The 15,801-nt window shown below is 48.7% G+C and overlaps 1 protein-coding gene across 1 annotated transcript in view; it reads left to right on the top strand.

The window, feature by feature from the left end:
* The window catches only part of Ramp1 (receptor activity modifying protein 1), a 47,789-nt gene that overhangs the window by 7,547 nt on the left and 24,441 nt on the right, over positions 1-15,801 (top strand). Inside the window, exon 2 of the mRNA XM_028755357.1 lies at positions 10,541-10,679. Coding sequence (XP_028611190.1) covers positions 10,541-10,679 — 139 coding nt within the window. The remainder of the gene's footprint in view (positions 1-10,540; positions 10,680-15,801) is intronic.

Here is a 15,801-nt window from a genome sequence, read left to right as displayed (position 1 = left end):
AAACCTAGTAAACAGAATAGGAGTTTATTCTGGCTCAGGTTCTTAGAGGTCCCAGTCTGAGGTCATTTGGCCGTCTTACCTCTGCACTGGGGTAGGCAGAGGATGGCTGCAGGAACATGTGATTACACACGGCTTCCCAGCTCATGGCAGAAAGGAGGCCACGGGGGTGCAGGGCAGAGGGTGAGGAGGAAAGGAGCCAGGGACAGAATCTAAGCCCTAAGGATCTACTCCTTTCAAAGTTACAATTACCTCCCAAGAGTCGATTAAAATAGAACCCCAAGAGCCAAAAGCCACGCCTCAGTACTGTTGTGCTGGGCCTTCAGCATCCGCCACCAGGATATGCTGTGTCCAAACTCCAAAACAGAGATTAAGGGAGCACCTTTGTTCTCTCGTCTTCGACATGTCAGGATAGCATGTGCTCCGTCTGTAAAGCTACAAGTCCATTGCATGTCTAGGAGTTCTGTGTAAGGTATGTCATGTCTCTAACTCCTTCCATATGTATGGGGACCTTCTTGGTCCAGTCTCGTGAGCTGGTGTTTTTATGTTTCAGGACCAGGACGGACATTGCCTGGTGTTCCTCATGACTTTCCCTCTGAAGAGTCAGTGCTGGCGAGCACCCGATCAATTTTCTTTGAGTGCCTTATCCACTTGTGTGAGTGAGCATTGCTCAGTGCCCTGCTTGGCTGAGTTCTGTGAGGCTTCCTCTGTCTCGTGCCTGCTGTGGACATCTTCAGATTTTTTCTGTTTGTGGTTTTTAGTTCCTCTTTGACACAGAAAGCATTTGGTAAACAGATTTTAAAACTCTCATTGGTCAGGCTTTGGGGATCCCAGACATTCACTACTGCTTTTTACTACACCATGGTTGGGACAACAGATCTGCCATGGCCCCCCACTTAGAATAACCTTGAGGTGTCTCCTGAGCCTTACATATTGACTTTTGGGAATGGTCATGGCCTACTCAGTCCACAACACCGTTTTCTGTTGATTCCAGCCATTTGACTAAAACTCCCAACCACCGTTTTTAAAGACCATTTTTCCAAATGCTTTCTATGTCAAAGAGGAAATAGGAAACCACAAACAGAAAAATTCTGAAGATACCAACATCAGGCACAAGACAGACAAAAACTTAACAAAATTCAGCCAAGCAGGGGACTGACAGAGCACACTCCCTCACACAAATGGTGTTCCTTGTGTTAGTTTAAAAACTTAGTCCTCTGTGTCCTTGTTCACGTCACTTGTCCAGATCTGTGAGCTTCAGAGACCTCACACTTGGGAGCGATCCATTCTTCCTCTCCCTAAGTCTTGTGTGCAGGAGACAGATAAGCCCTGTCAGTCACTGCTGCAGCCAACTCAGAGTACCACCTCCTCCTCCCACACGTTGCTTTTGACATTTTATTTTTAATTGTGCTTATCTTAGTCACAGCTCTCTAGGGGAGCAGAACAGGTAGAATGAATACATACTGTGAAAGGGAACTTGCTAGATTGATGTGCTCCATGTGGGTTGGGTAGTACAGCAACAACTGACTGCATACCAAAAGAGACTGAGAACCTGATAGCTACGTAGTTCACAAGGCTGGGTGCCTCAACAGTCTCCCAGTCTGGTACTGAAGGCCTAGACAATCCCTGGAGAGTCCCTGGTCTTCAGTCCACTGTAGAAAGCCAAAGAAACTGGAGGCTGATGTCCATGAAAGATGGTGATCAGGGAGTAGGCAGCAGAGTAGATGTGCATACCAGCAAGAATGGAAGGCAGGTGAGCAAAAGGTGGCTTTCGATAGCATCTCTTTATATCTGAGCCACAGCTGGAAGACACTGTTCACTCTGAGGGGAGACTTTTCTCTCCCCAGTTATCCCTTTTGGAAAAAAAAAAAAAATCCCCACACAGACCCTCCTAGAAGCATGTCTCTTAGTTTATTTCACATCCGGTCAAGTTATTAACCAAGTTCTCTAAAGTACTTCTGGAGTTCACTTTCAAGTGTACAGCTAAATGTGCTTAAGAACATTCATTGAGTCTTCAGCTCAGAAACACCCAGAATGCCTGAACCTCTGTTCTCATTAAACACTGACGCCCTCTTCCATCATCTCCCAGCCACTAGCCGCCACTCTATGCTCTATCTCAGCCTCAGTGGTACCTTATAGAATAGAATCGTGTGGAATTTACCTTCAGCGTATGTTTTCAAGATTCATTCAAATTTCAGTGTGAGTCAATCTTTCCATCTTCTGGAAGGTCAAAGAGACCTCTCCACTGTATAGACATACCGCAACCGGATTGTGTCTCCATCCAGGGAAATGTGGCCCGGTTTCTTGGTTCCTGTTGGTCATGTGATATGCAAACGCCTCTTTGAGTCTCCGCCTCTTTCAGTTCCCTAAGCTATTCATTCACTCAGAAGGGTCGCAGCACGCTGCATCCTGTGGTGATTCTGTCTTTGAATCTTTTAGGAACCACTGTGCTGCTTTCCACCACAGCCTCGCCCACCACCTCACAGCGCCCACAGCGCACAGACCCTCCTCCTCACCAGCAACCATTATTTTCTGGGTTGGCAGCTGTGAACAGCAGCGGTCCTGAAGGAACCATCCATTACTCTGTGGGTGGAACCGCACGTCGTCAGTGGTGACTTATCACTTCTAAGCCTTAGATTGCTTAAATCCCTTGCTGGTGGCTCTTCTTTGAATCTTTTTAAAAAGTTTTTCACGGTTTTAATTAAAATAGAATTACATCACTTTGCACCTTCCCTTTCCTCCCTCCAGCCCCTCCCAAGTCCCCCTCCCTCAAAGCCCCTCCATGTCCTCCCCATCTCAAATTGATACTTTTTTAAAATTACTGTCACACGTGTGTGTGTGTGTGTAGTTTATGTACATGTGTGCACAATTATGTAAGTACAACCTACTGAGTTTGATTTTGCTGTTTATGTGTGTATATGGTTTTCTCGGAGGACCACTTTGTATTGGATAAGCAGGAAGGGGCTCATCCCTGGGAGAAGGTTAACCTTCCCTCTCCCAGCAGCATTGAGACCCAGGTAGCATCTGATGTTTCCAAGGACTAGGAGGACACATTGCATTTTCTGGCCTGGGTCTAGTGACCTTGGCTGGCCACTTCCTATCATCTAGGCTCCTCACCAGAATGAAGGTGGCCCAAGGCCACATACCTTGGGACGATTGTGAGGATTCTGCCCCCATGCAGGGCCCAGTGGGACCTAGGGCACTGTCAGCATTCTCTGAGCTTTTCTGGTTTTAAGACTGTGCTTGGGAGCTGGACATGGTGGCACACACCTTTAATCCCAGCACTCAGAAGGCAGGGGCAGATGGATCTCAGCGAATTTGAGGCCAGCCTGGTCTACATAGTGAGTTCCAGGATAGCCAAGGCTATACAGAGAAACTCTGTCTCAGAAAAACAAACAAACAAACAAACATAAGAACTGCACTTAGGATTTTATTTTCTGTTTCCCATTGTTTACTACTTGTAGAAGATATCTTGTTCGTCCGTCCTTCCTTCCTTTCTTCCTTTCGAGTTTTGGGGCTTTTGTTTGTTTGTTTTGTTTTGTTTAATTTTGGCACTTTTTGTTTTGTTTTGTGGTTTTTTGTTTGTTTGTTTTTTAATTTTTTTTGACACAGGGATAGGATTTTTTTTTTCTTCCTTTCTTTGTTTTTTGATTTTGGTGGTTTTGATTGTTGGTTTGGTTTGGTTTTGGTTGGTTTGGTTTGTTTTTTACATTTCTTCCTTTCTTTTTATTTTCCTTCCTTCCTTTCTTTCTTTCTTTCTTTCTTTCTTTCTTTCTTTCTTTCTTTTTTGACACAAGGATAGAATTTTGATTGTTGGTATCGAGGGAGGCTACTGAGTTGTGTGCTGCCTTTGCTTCCTGGTGCTTTGCTGAAAGTATGGGTAAGATCTAGGAGTTTTCTGAGGAGTAGTCGGGGTCTTTAAGTATAGGTTTATGTCAGCTGCAAATAGGGCTATTTAGACTTCTTTCCTGTTTGTATCTTTGTTTCTTTCTCTGAGTTTAAGTGCTATAGTGAACAGGAGCTGCAGGAGGCCCCTCAGAGGCATTTGTGTTGTGTGTGCCTCAGATGCAGTGTTTGATCTCTGGAGCCCACAAGATATCCAGAAAGAAATCATCCCAAGCATTCTTCTCTGACCTCCACACACAGCCACTTCATACATGAATATATCTGTGTGCGTGTGCGTGCATGCATGTGCCTGTGTGTATGTACACATGTGCATGCTTGTGTATATGTGTGTGCTCATGTGTGCATGCATATGTGTATAAGCATGTAACTGTATATGTGTGTGCATGTACACGTGTATGCTTGTGTGTGTATATGCATGCTCTGGACACATGCATCTTCACATGTCATGTGTATATACACACAGACAGATACAGAAAAAAGAAGAGTGAGCATATTTCCCTTATTCTGCCATTGGAGGAGAGGCTTTCACTGTCCCTGTCTGTGGTTTACTGAATACTGCCCATCTTGTTACAATCTTGTTCTGACATTGGAGGAGAGGCTTTCACTGTCCCTGTCTGTGGTTTACTAAATACTGCCCATCTTGTTACAGTCTTGTTCTGACATTGGAGGAGAGGCTTTCACTGTCCCTGTCTGTGGTTTACTGAATACTGCCCATCTTGTTACAATCTTGTTCTGACATTGGAGGAGAGGCTTTTGCTGTCCCTGTCTGTGGTTTACTGAATACTGCCCATCTTGTTACAATCCACTCCTTCTGTTCTTAGTTCCCTCATGAAGTATCACTGAACGTTCTCAAAGGCCTTTTCTGCCTCTTCAGAGGTGATCAAGTGATCTGTGTCCTACAATGTGCTTCTTTCTTTCTCTCTCTCTCTTTCTTTCTTTCTAAGATTTACTTATTTATTTTATATGAGTACACTGTAACTGTCTTCAGACACACCAGAAGAGGGCAACGGAACCCATTACCAATGGTTGCGAGCCACCATGTAGGTGCTGGGAATTGAACTGCTGAGCTAGCTCTCTCTCTCTCTCTCTCTCTCTCTCTCTCTCTCTCTCTCTCTCCCTCCCTCCCTCCCTCCCGCCCTCCCTCCTTCTCTTCCTCCCTCCCCCCTCCCCGGCGCCCCTACAGAGTGCTTCTATGTTGTGTTACATTCTTTGGTTTTTGTATGCCGAAGCAACCTTGCAGCCCCTGGTCACCTTGGTCATGACCCACATCTTCTTGGTGTCCTTGAATTCTATATAGAGGTATTTGGTTGAGCATTTTCATGTCTATGCTCACCAGGAAAAGTGGACTATAGTTTTATTTTTTATTTTAAGCAAGTCTTACTATGTAGCCCTTGTTGGTCTGTAATTTATAGAAATCCACCTGCCTCTGCCTCCCCTAGTAGTCAGACTAGAGGTTGAGCAATCAGTAAGTCTACAGGACAGGTATGTAAAAGTGTGCTTGTTCTTCAGTTCGAATAATTGAGTAGTTTCTGTGATTGATTTTGTTACTTATTTCTAGTTTTATTTCACTGTGATCAGATAAGACACTAGAAAATGCTCAATTCTTTTACATTTGTTAAGACGTGCTTTGTGTCCTAGAAGGTGGTCTAATCTTGAGACAGACCTTGGGCTGCCAAGATAAACATTCTACATCCTCCACTCAGTAAAAGGTTCCAGACAGACCTCTTTAAAAAAAAAAAAAAAGCCTGAGGTGCCAACATTAGTGTCAAACAATGAAAACCTTTTGTTCTCCTGGGACTGTGTAGGATGAGCTACAGGGATGTCAGAGCCACCCACACAGACAGAAGATGCCCTGAAGACCTGGTGTGGGGGGAGAGCTGGTGCAGAGGATTGCTCTCAGCCTACCCTCATGCTCTCAGGATGACCTCGCTCTCTTTGCCTCCTTGGTGGGAGCCATTTGTCACTGAGAGCAAATGCTGCTCCCAGGTGCCTGGTTACTGCTGGGCATCACTGTGATATGACAGAGACCGTCATCATTATCCTAGAGTCCCAGTGTCTCTGAGGACAGAGGTTGCCCTAACCCTGGGGGGGTTACTGCTAACTGAGAAGTCCTGAGCCCACATCTCCAGAGTTTCTAAGGCAGGCACGCTCCAGGATGGTGGCCAGCCCCAGCACTCTGAGGTTGTCCACCCATGATGGCTTCTCTCTGTATACGATGCTATTTGTGCTCAGTTGGGTTATTTTCCAGTAGTAGAGAGAAGAAGCTGAGGGGCGATGGTGAATTCTTAAGTTATGCACAGCCTAGGGGCATGCCTGTCTTGACAGGCCGCTGAGGGAGCAGTATTGCCTCTGTCTGGGTTTCAGAAGGCAGCAGTCCCCAGTGGTTTCATTGGCCAGCACACGGAACAGGCCTTTTGACTCCAAAGGGTAAACTTAAAAGTTTGGGGCCGTTTTACTGTCTGTTGTTGCTTGTTCTTTATGAGAGATTAGAGCACTCTTCTGATTACAAAATGAAGCTACTCTCTGCCTGTAGAGCTGCCCGCGGCGCCAGTCCAAATACCCAAGGCAGGAAAGGATGAGTCTATGAGTCTAGCAGAAGGATGATGGGGATGGACAGAGCGGGTCCCCCTGCTTGGGAGGTGGAGGGGCAATCAGGAAAAATGGGAGGTACAGGACCAGGGACCAGGTCAGGTAGGGTCAGCTCTGCAGAGAGACCAGGGAGGCCCTAAAACTAGCCAAGAGATCTTTGTCTTGAAGGCAGAGAGCTGGGGGCAGGGGAGAGGGATCATTCCCCTGGGAGTGTGGAGGTCGGGACATGGTTGGTCCTTCTGGGCCCCCAGCCTTGTAGCACCCTTTTCTGTTGGGAACTATCTCTCCACAGAGGCCATACAGCCTCTCCTGTGTCATGGACACAGGACAGGTGTGCGTCTCCTGATCCCTCTCCCTGGCCTCTTCACAGGGGACTTGGAGACACCAGGTCTCTTTAGCTGATCCCCTTGGTGCCGACATCAGCACACATTGGCGTCTAATGCATGGCGTCCAGAACCTTCCCTGAGGCATCCCCTTCTCTGCCCTAAAACTGACTCCTCCAGAACACGAGGGAAGGTCAAGTCACTCTTGATCCTTGCCATTGTCTGGCCAGTCCCCTGCACTGGCAATGCCCCAAGTACCCTGGCTTCCCAGCAGTGTTTCCTGGCAGTGATGTGTGGGTATCTCAGGCATTTGATGGAAATTTATGTGCCACCCTGCTGGGTGCTGGGGATGACTGTCCCTGTGTGAGTCAGAAAGGAGTGGGAGGTGAAAGCAGGGCAAAAGTGGTTTAAAAAAAAAAAAAGAGCCTTTGCCCTCTCACCCTGAGCACCCCGGATGTGGCTGTGCCTGTGGCTGTGGAGGATATGCTGGCTTCCTACAGCTTTGGGCAGCTGGAGGAGGACAGCTTGGGGCATGAAGTTCATGAGAGGAGGGGTCATATGAGGTGCAAAGCAGGTCTGGGTGCCAGGAGCCATAAAGTATAGGGGATAAATGGAGAGAGGACCCTTGACACTCACACGAGGTCTCATCCCAGCCACGGGAGCTTGCTGTATACTTGACGCTTCCTGTCCATCACAGGAAGGCTTCCACAGGGGATTCTGGTGGGACAGCGGTGGTAAGTTACCCCTTCCCCGGTCTCCACCATTGCTGACATGATCATCAAGTCTGCACAGCTGGCTGCCAGGTCCCCCAGGTGCACTCCCTGTGCTCACGTGGCTGGTGGCTGAGCATCCGTGCACTGGGTGCTTTGTGAGGTCAAGTACAGAGACTTGCTGGGGAGTGGGGGCGGTGCTTTGTTGGGAGCGGGGGCGGTGCCTTGCTGGCTTCTGCGTTTCCTAGGACTCTGGGTTGGACCCAGAAAACTTGCAGCAGCCCCTCCGTGGTCCCTCAAGAGCGGAGGTCTCTCACTGACGGCTGTGGAGTGCCTCGCATGAGCGATTCCCCTCTGCCAGCCTATCTCCTGAACAGGTCTCCACCCACGACTACTCCGTAAAGCTTTTCCTAAAATTCCCCCGGTCTCAGCTTTGTTCTCAGGACTCTGGTGTGTACCAGCACCTAGCTCCCTTTCTCACCAGCCCCAGCTCAGAGTTGTGGCCATCCCTGTGCCAAGCCTACCATTCAGACACAACCTTCTTCAACGCCTTCCTGAGCGGCTGGCCTCCAGGGGTATCCTACCTTACCCAGTCTAGACCTATCAGTTAGTGATGCCTGTGGGGAGTCTCAGGCCAGCAAGCACTAGCCTGGTGGCACGTCCACCTGCAGGGAGAGAAAGCCCAGGTTTGCAGAGCTCTGCCACCAGACCTCCCATGGCTCCACACGCTGCTGGGAACAGGGCTCTGGTGTGCTATTTGGCTTTTTTATTTTTAATTAAACATAGGGCTTCAGTTTTATTGCTTTCGCCTCATTGTCAAGATACATGATCTAAAGTCTGTTATTACCATACAAAGATGGTCCCCATGCCTCCATGCCTAGCTCACTTCCCAGAGAATTCACTGTGTGCCACTTTGGTGAATTCTTCCTCTGTGCCACAGTGCCCCAGCTTCAGAAGCACTGGCTCTAACCACGCTGGGTACCCTGTCCAGACTTAGTCCTATGCCAGCTCTTTACCCTAGACCATGATGGGACAAGCACGTGAACATAGAGATTGCTTTTTAGGGGATGCTCAGTTTCTGCTGCATAGCTGGGCTCCAGCCCCCATGGCTATCTCCTGTTCCCTGGGTCCGTCTGTCCTTGTCGGGCAGCTGATGCCTCTGTCCCTAGGATCAGGACTCTTTCTTCTCCCATTCTTCTCCCAACTTGAAACCTCTGGCTCTCTATGAGCTACTCGGTGCTTCTGCTGTGTCCGTGGCCTCAGTATTGGGGTCTGGGCTGGCACATGCCAGATCTGCATCCTTCCAATGGTCCACTCAATACTGTCCCTCTCCTGGCTGTGGATGGTACCCTCCTGTCCCTTTGTTCTCCACCCTCTCTTTGCTCCTGTGCTCTGTGCTCCTTACCTGCCCCACTATGACAACCTCAAAGGAGCCCTTTGACTTCACTCCAAGCTTCTCTGAGGTCTCATCTCTAGCCAGGCAGCGCCAGAGCCACATCTTGGGCTGTGAGAGCCAGGACCAAATCATCTCTGGTCTGCACCACCTTTGATGCTGAGACTTCAACTATTTTCTGATGTGAGACTTTGGTTTTCTCATCAGTAAATAGGTAGTCATGATAGGATCACCCTTCATCAGAATGTGGGGGAGCCAACAGTTCAGAAGAGCCCAGCTTTGGCTCCCCTGTGCTGTCTGGAGCCTACAGGCCATGTCTCTAACCTCTCCAGGCCATGTTCCTGAGCCTGGGACCTGGGCTGAGTCCTTGGGTCACTCTGCCCATGTGCTGTAGTGGGCTCCCTGATCCCCCAGAGCAGAGAGGAAAAACTTGATATTCTCCTGAGACAGGATGTTAAACAAGATCAGGCTTTCCCCCATCCCACATCTCTCTTCTAAGGACCAGCAAGAATCCCACAGTGCCCTGTGCAGTACTGGATCCCTGTACTGAGCCCCTTCTAGAAATAAGGACTAGGCTGATGAATGGAGCTGGACCACATCAGGAGAAGATGCCCAGTGTGATCTGGGAGAGGGAGGGATAGGGAGCTAAGGAACCAGACTCTGAGTAAAGGATGTGATGACTGTACTTTCCCTCACAGAGATGAGGATGAACTTTCTACCCAAAGAAACCACGCAGATTTGAGGACAGGAACCAGGGAAAGAAGCCTTCTCCATCAGCCTACATCAACACAGCTAGTGTTTAGCTCCCGGGAAAACAGGTCACCTTCAAGTTCATGCAATGTGGAGTTTCGGGGATTATTTTTGATCTCATATTTTCATCAGACAGAAGAGGAAAGACACAGTTCATATTACAATTTGCCATCTTGGTTTAGGGTTGCTAAATACCCAGGCACAGGTAATATACCCAGGGCTGGGTAGTGTGGTACACCTCCAGGTGCTAAATTAACAAGGTGGACCAGGACCCTCTCCTGCAATCTACCCTGGAGCTACAGTGGTTCCCCCCATCATGTTTAGATCACCACCTGACTCAGGTCAGCCCTTGTTTGGAAGTTGTCAGGCCTAGGCTCAATCCTAGTCAGTTGTGCTTGCTGCCTTTCCAAAGCACAGTGTTAGTAGTTTTTGGTTATCAACCTGACACGACATAGAATTGCCTGAGCAGGAACTCTCTTCTACATTGGGTTGGCCCGTGGGCATGTCTGTGAGTGGTTGTCTTAACTCCACTGTGGGCAGCACCATTCCCTACGCAGAGGTTCCTCAACTCTGTCAGAACGGAGAAACTGAGTAGAACACAAGCAAATGAACATGTATGCATTCACCTTTCCCTGCTCTTGTCTGTAGACACGATGTGACCACACATGTTAAGTTCCTTCCTCCCTGAGTTGCTTTAATGACAACAAAATGAAACTCAGACAGGTGCTATCTCCTGATCACACAGACACACATTTCTGGTGTTTGTGGGCCCTGGGATGGGCTGGCAATAGGTGGGGGAGCAATGTGAGAGGCCACCAGAGGCAATGAGAGAGAGAGCCAGTAGGCAACAGCCCCTGTCTGGTTTTTTACAGCTCACCATCTCTTCATGGTCACTGCCTGCCAGGACGCTGACTATGGTACTCTCATCCAGAAGCTGTGCCTCAGCCGCTTCAAGGAGGACATGGAGACCATCGGGAAGACTCTATGGTGTGACTGGGAAAAGACCATAGGGTGAGTCTTGTTAGGAGAAGAGGAGGCTGGGAGACATGGCCTCTCCTTCATACTGGGGCATCAGCCACTGGGTCTGGGGGAAAGCCAGAGCCTAAAGGGAAAGGATTGAGGGAAAAGGGAGCCCAGTTATTGGCAGATGTTCATCAGCATGTGGGTGGTGGGAGCTGTGTCCTCAATGGCTGTCCAGGTAGCCATGGGTGCCAGAGGAGCAAGAGATGAAGGGTTCAGATGACATACCCATATAGCAACCACATGCAGGCACCTGGGGACTGTTGAGCCCCATTCAGTGCCGGAACCCTGAGTGACTGTCTTGTAACAGAAGCCAGGCCTTCAGGGATCTACCTGCTGGCTCCTTCCATCCTGCTGTCAAGCCAGAGCTGTCCTCTCCATCTCTTTGCCCAGCTTACCCTACTCAGGCTTCAGGACTGTAGGGGCAGGCTGTCACTGAAGGGGTGGCCCACAGCCCCACCAAGGGTGGCATCCACTGGACTTTTCTCCCATGAGATCTGGTCTTTCAACCCAAAGGCCCTTCTTCTTCCTACCACAGTGTTTTCTCACTGTCTCTCAGACCCCAGGGACCCCACAACAGGCTTGGAGCTTCTCCCTGGTAGAGTCTTTCCACCAGCAGGAGCGAGGATCAAAGCTTGGCCTGTCGAAGACAAATTTTCTAGGCTTCATTTCTTCTATATTGTGAGGGGTTGGGAGCATCATGGAGTTACAGTGAGTTGGGTGGGTGAGCATAGGTGTGTGTGCATGTGTGTGTATGTTTGCATGTGTGTTTGTATGCATGTGTGTATGAGTGTGTGTGCATGTGTGCATATGTGTGTATGAGTGTGTGTGCATGTGTGTGTATGTGTGCGTATGTGTGTATGAGAGTGTGTGTGTGTGCACGCGCACGCACACGCGTGCTGCCAGCTCCATCTGGAGTTAGAGTGTTACAGAACCCAGGTCTAGAAGCTCAGCTCTCAAACTGTTCAAGAGAAGAGCATTAGAGATGAAGAGAGCCTCTGACTCGTGGCCATAGAACAGAAAAAAAGGAGAACTTCCTCAGCCCAGGGAGTCAGGGAAGGAATGTCAACAAAGAGAGAGACTGGTATGATAAGGGGTGGAGATGCTCACATCTTTTATGGGAACCAGCAAGCTGTTCTAGAAACTCAGATAACCCCGTCGAGGCCTCCTCCTCCTCTTCTTCTTCCTCCTCCTCCTCCTCCACCTCCTCCTCTTTTCTCTCTGCCTCTTCTTTCCTAGTTTCTAGTCAGGGTAGCTGGAAGGTATCTTTACTCTCAAAATGACAGTCACAGCCAGGCAAATGTCAGTTAAGTTCATCCTGTACTATGGCCTGGACAAAACGCTTTTCATATAGTCTGCGAACCATCTGTGTGTAGAGCTAATAGGAATTCAACCCAAAGTTTGAGGCAGCAAAGGAGACAGATGCAGTATGAAGGCAGAGATGCTAAGCCTCCTTCCCAGACTCAGGCCCTTGACATCTACAGGTCATGAGAAGTCAGTGCTGTCATCAGAAGCCCCTGGGAAGTCACCTAGGCAGCAGCTACCACCACACAGCAGAGTGGCCATCTGCAGCTGAGCTCAGGGGAATTGTGTGGTCTCCAAACTGTACAATCTAGCCAGCTACAAGCCAGTGAGGCTCAGAGATCTGTCTAGACTTTTCTCTGGTAGTACAAGGAGGGGATTCATGGTGAATGGACCATGACCCAGCTATGACAGTCTGCCTGGTGTCTGAGTGGATTTTGAAGGTGACTGAGGGCATTTTACAGAACACGCTTTTCCTTCATTACCATGCACAGCACATAGTAGGTGTGCAGACTTGATGCCCTGTGCACTTTCTTCTAGTGCCAGGGAGAAAAGAAAAGGAGTCCTGGGGACCCATGGTGGAGAAAAGAAAAAAGACAGGAAGAAGGTTCCCTTGGGAGGATCTCCACAGGACAAGGGGGGGGCAGTATCATTCGCAAAGAGTGTGCTTTGTGGTCTTCCAAGGCACAGGTCTTGCCTGGGCTCCTGCTGAAGACCAGGCATGTCCTGTGGAATGATAAAGCTCTCATGTGAGCTCCAGAACCTCCCTGGTAGAGGGAGGCTGGAGAGCACAGGATGAAGAGCACTGGTTCATGGGGGTAGGTTCCACTTTTCCTCATGAACTTGGGTACAGACTTATCTCACCCTCTGGCCCTCCTTGCCCCTTCTCTCTTACTAAGTGAGATCAGCAACCCTGTCCTTCCCTGCCCTCTGGGGACAGAGCCTTTGCCTTCTCTGTGAGATCCTTTGCTGCAGCAGAGTCTGTAGTCCACACACTTGTTGAAGACAGTCTCTGAAATGGACATTTTATTTTTATGTTTATTTATTTATTTATTTATTTATTTATTTATTTGTAGTGATAAAATAACCTGACAAAAAGCAACTTAGGGAAGAAAGGGGTTAATTCGGCTTACAGTTGCAGGTTATAGGGATCACTGTGGGAAATTAAGAAAGGAATGTCGCATCTTAGCCACGTCACATCCACAGTCGGAGCAGAGACAAATGGGTACATGCGTGCACACTTGCTTGCTTGTGCTCAACTCAATTTTCTCCACTCTAATACAATTCAGGACCTCCTGCCTAGGGAATAATGCCACCCACAGTAGGAGGGGTCTTCCTACATGAATTAACAACCCAGATAATCCTCCACCCCCCCCCACCCCCCACCCCCCACCCCCGCACCATCCAACCTGATCTGGACAAGGCCTCAGTTAAGACTCTGTTCCCAGGTGATTCTAGGTTGTGTCAAGTTGACAGTTAAAACCAATCATCACAGCATGAAATGCCTACACCCCACTCCCAGACAAGCTACACAGGGTATAATGGGGACCAGTTGGGGTTCTTATCCAACCACTTCTTACTCTGCCCTACTGGGCTGCTTGGAGACATCTGGCCTCCTCTGCTAAGCTGAGGAATGAATCAGGAGTTGGAAAAGGAGAAGGGACAGGTTGTTAAAAATCAGAACAGCCTGTTCTCAGGGCTAATTGGCTTTCAGCCTCAGCTGAGCAGTTTGTATTTAAATGAAGGTTGCATTTATTATGATCCAGGGAAGACACAGTAGGGCCCTGAGGGAAAGCACTCACTGCCTGCCCTGCATAGCTTAGTGATTGCTCGACTGTGCAGACTGACAGCGAGTTGAAGCCTGGCAGGACACCAGACACAGACAGGATGGCACAGGGAGGCTCTGAAGAAGCAAGGACCATGGGCTATAGATGTGAAAAAAGGAATGGTTAGCACCAGGCCAAGGAGAGGTGACCACGGTCAGAGCCTCAGGGTTGTACAGCAGGGAGGGTCCACATCCCGACAGCATCTCAAAAGGTCATCTCCGGCCTGCAAGCTCCAGTTCTATGGTCCACATAGCAACATCCCTAGTCATGCCCCTGCCTTCATCTTTGGATCCTGTAAGCCTGTTGCATTCCATGATGAGAAGGAGTTAAATTGCAGGAGGAACTGAAGACACGAGCCCAGTGGCCATAATGTGGAGAGACCATTCTGGATTACCCCGGTGGTCAGGGTTAATCCCGAGCACCCTGAGTTCGTACAGATCCTTGCTTTGCATGACTTTCAGATTGGAGTTTGCCCTTTGACAACACTGGTCCTCATCTGAGCATTTTCCTGACTTCCCAAGTTTATCTTTTAAGTCCCAGGCTGGGAATCAGCCATTTCTCCAGTGAGGCCCTCATTGCTTCTATCAGGGTATGAAATTTAGGAACCCAGATATGCATATACAGACATATACAACCCTATATTATGCACACACATACATACATGTGTGCATACATTCAGACACTGGATTAGATGGAACCAGTATAACCACGCAGGGTTAGAAAAACAAAAACCATGGGTAGCCCCTCCTGGTAGAGACTTTAAGAACTGGCTTATGAAGCTGGAGAGTTGGCTAAGTGGGTAACAGCACTTGCTGGGCAAGTACTAGGACCTCTTCCTAAAACATACACACACACACACACACACACACACACACACACACACGGCTGTACACACCTCTAATCACAGTGCTGAAAGGAACAGAGACACAGGACTTGCTGGGGCTTGCTGGCTACTGGCTTAGCTGTTGGAAAAAACAGGCTCAACGAAAGACCCTGTCTCAAAAGGACAAAGGGGGAGCAATAGAGGAAGACACTTGGCTGTCCGTTCAAGCCTCTGTGTGTGGGCAAGCATACAGGTTCATGCATATACAGACACATAGACACCACCAGAATGAACAAAACTAAGTTCTTAAAAAAGGAATTGGACGCTTGAGATGGCTTAGTGGTTAGGAGCGCTTGATCTTCGAGAGGGTTCACATGCACAACATCCACTCACAACTGCCTGTAAGTCCAGCCTCAGGGGACCGGACACCTTTCGTTGACCTCCTCAGAGACCCATACACATGTGGCACACAGGCACACACATACATGCACACATGAAAGAATTGCCCTTCACAGTTGGAGAATTTGGCAGACTCCCCAGGGCAGGCAGCAGACTGAGAAGCTAATCCATAGGGCTTGCATATCTGTGGATTCATAAGTCTCAGGATTGAATTTCTTCCCATGGACCAGGTAAGGCTCATTCACCTCCTCAGGATTACTATCTTGATCATGTATGCTATGCACTTTCCCCAGATTCCCTCAACAGCATCCAGACTAGTGTTTGATTTACTAAATGGGTCCCGAGACTGGCCATGTGGATACACTAGGCGAAGCTAGAGCTCCCTCCTGCCCGCCACCCTTTCCTAGTTCTCTATTCCCACCCACTTCCTGTGGCAAATGTCTCATTGCCTGGCAACATGCATTTTTTAAAAACTGAGTCAGATTTGCCACTCTTCCTCATGTCTGAATTCAAAACAAGGCTAGAGAGCCCTTCCTTACCCTGGCTTTTCTTTGGGTTTCTATAATTCTGCTGGCTGCAGCTATGTCCGTGCCAAGCTGGAGTTCATCCCTACAGATGAGAGAAAGGAATCAAATTGTATCTTTTCTCTGATTGTTCGTGATGGCTTGAGAGGCGTCCTTTAAAGGACACAGAGACTGGACTGGGAGAATTGGGTTGATTTCAAACCAGCCAGATCTCTGAGTGTATCTGATAGTCTGCAGCC

The sequence above is a fragment of the Grammomys surdaster genome, unplaced genomic scaffold (genome assembly GCF_004785775.1).
Source record: "Grammomys surdaster isolate TR1022 unplaced genomic scaffold, NIH_TR_1.0 126059, whole genome shotgun sequence".
Classification (NCBI taxonomy): domain Eukaryota; kingdom Metazoa; phylum Chordata; class Mammalia; order Rodentia; family Muridae; genus Grammomys; species Grammomys surdaster.
Note: the sequence above shows the minus strand (reverse complement) of the source record. Positions and strands in the feature narration are given on the sequence as shown.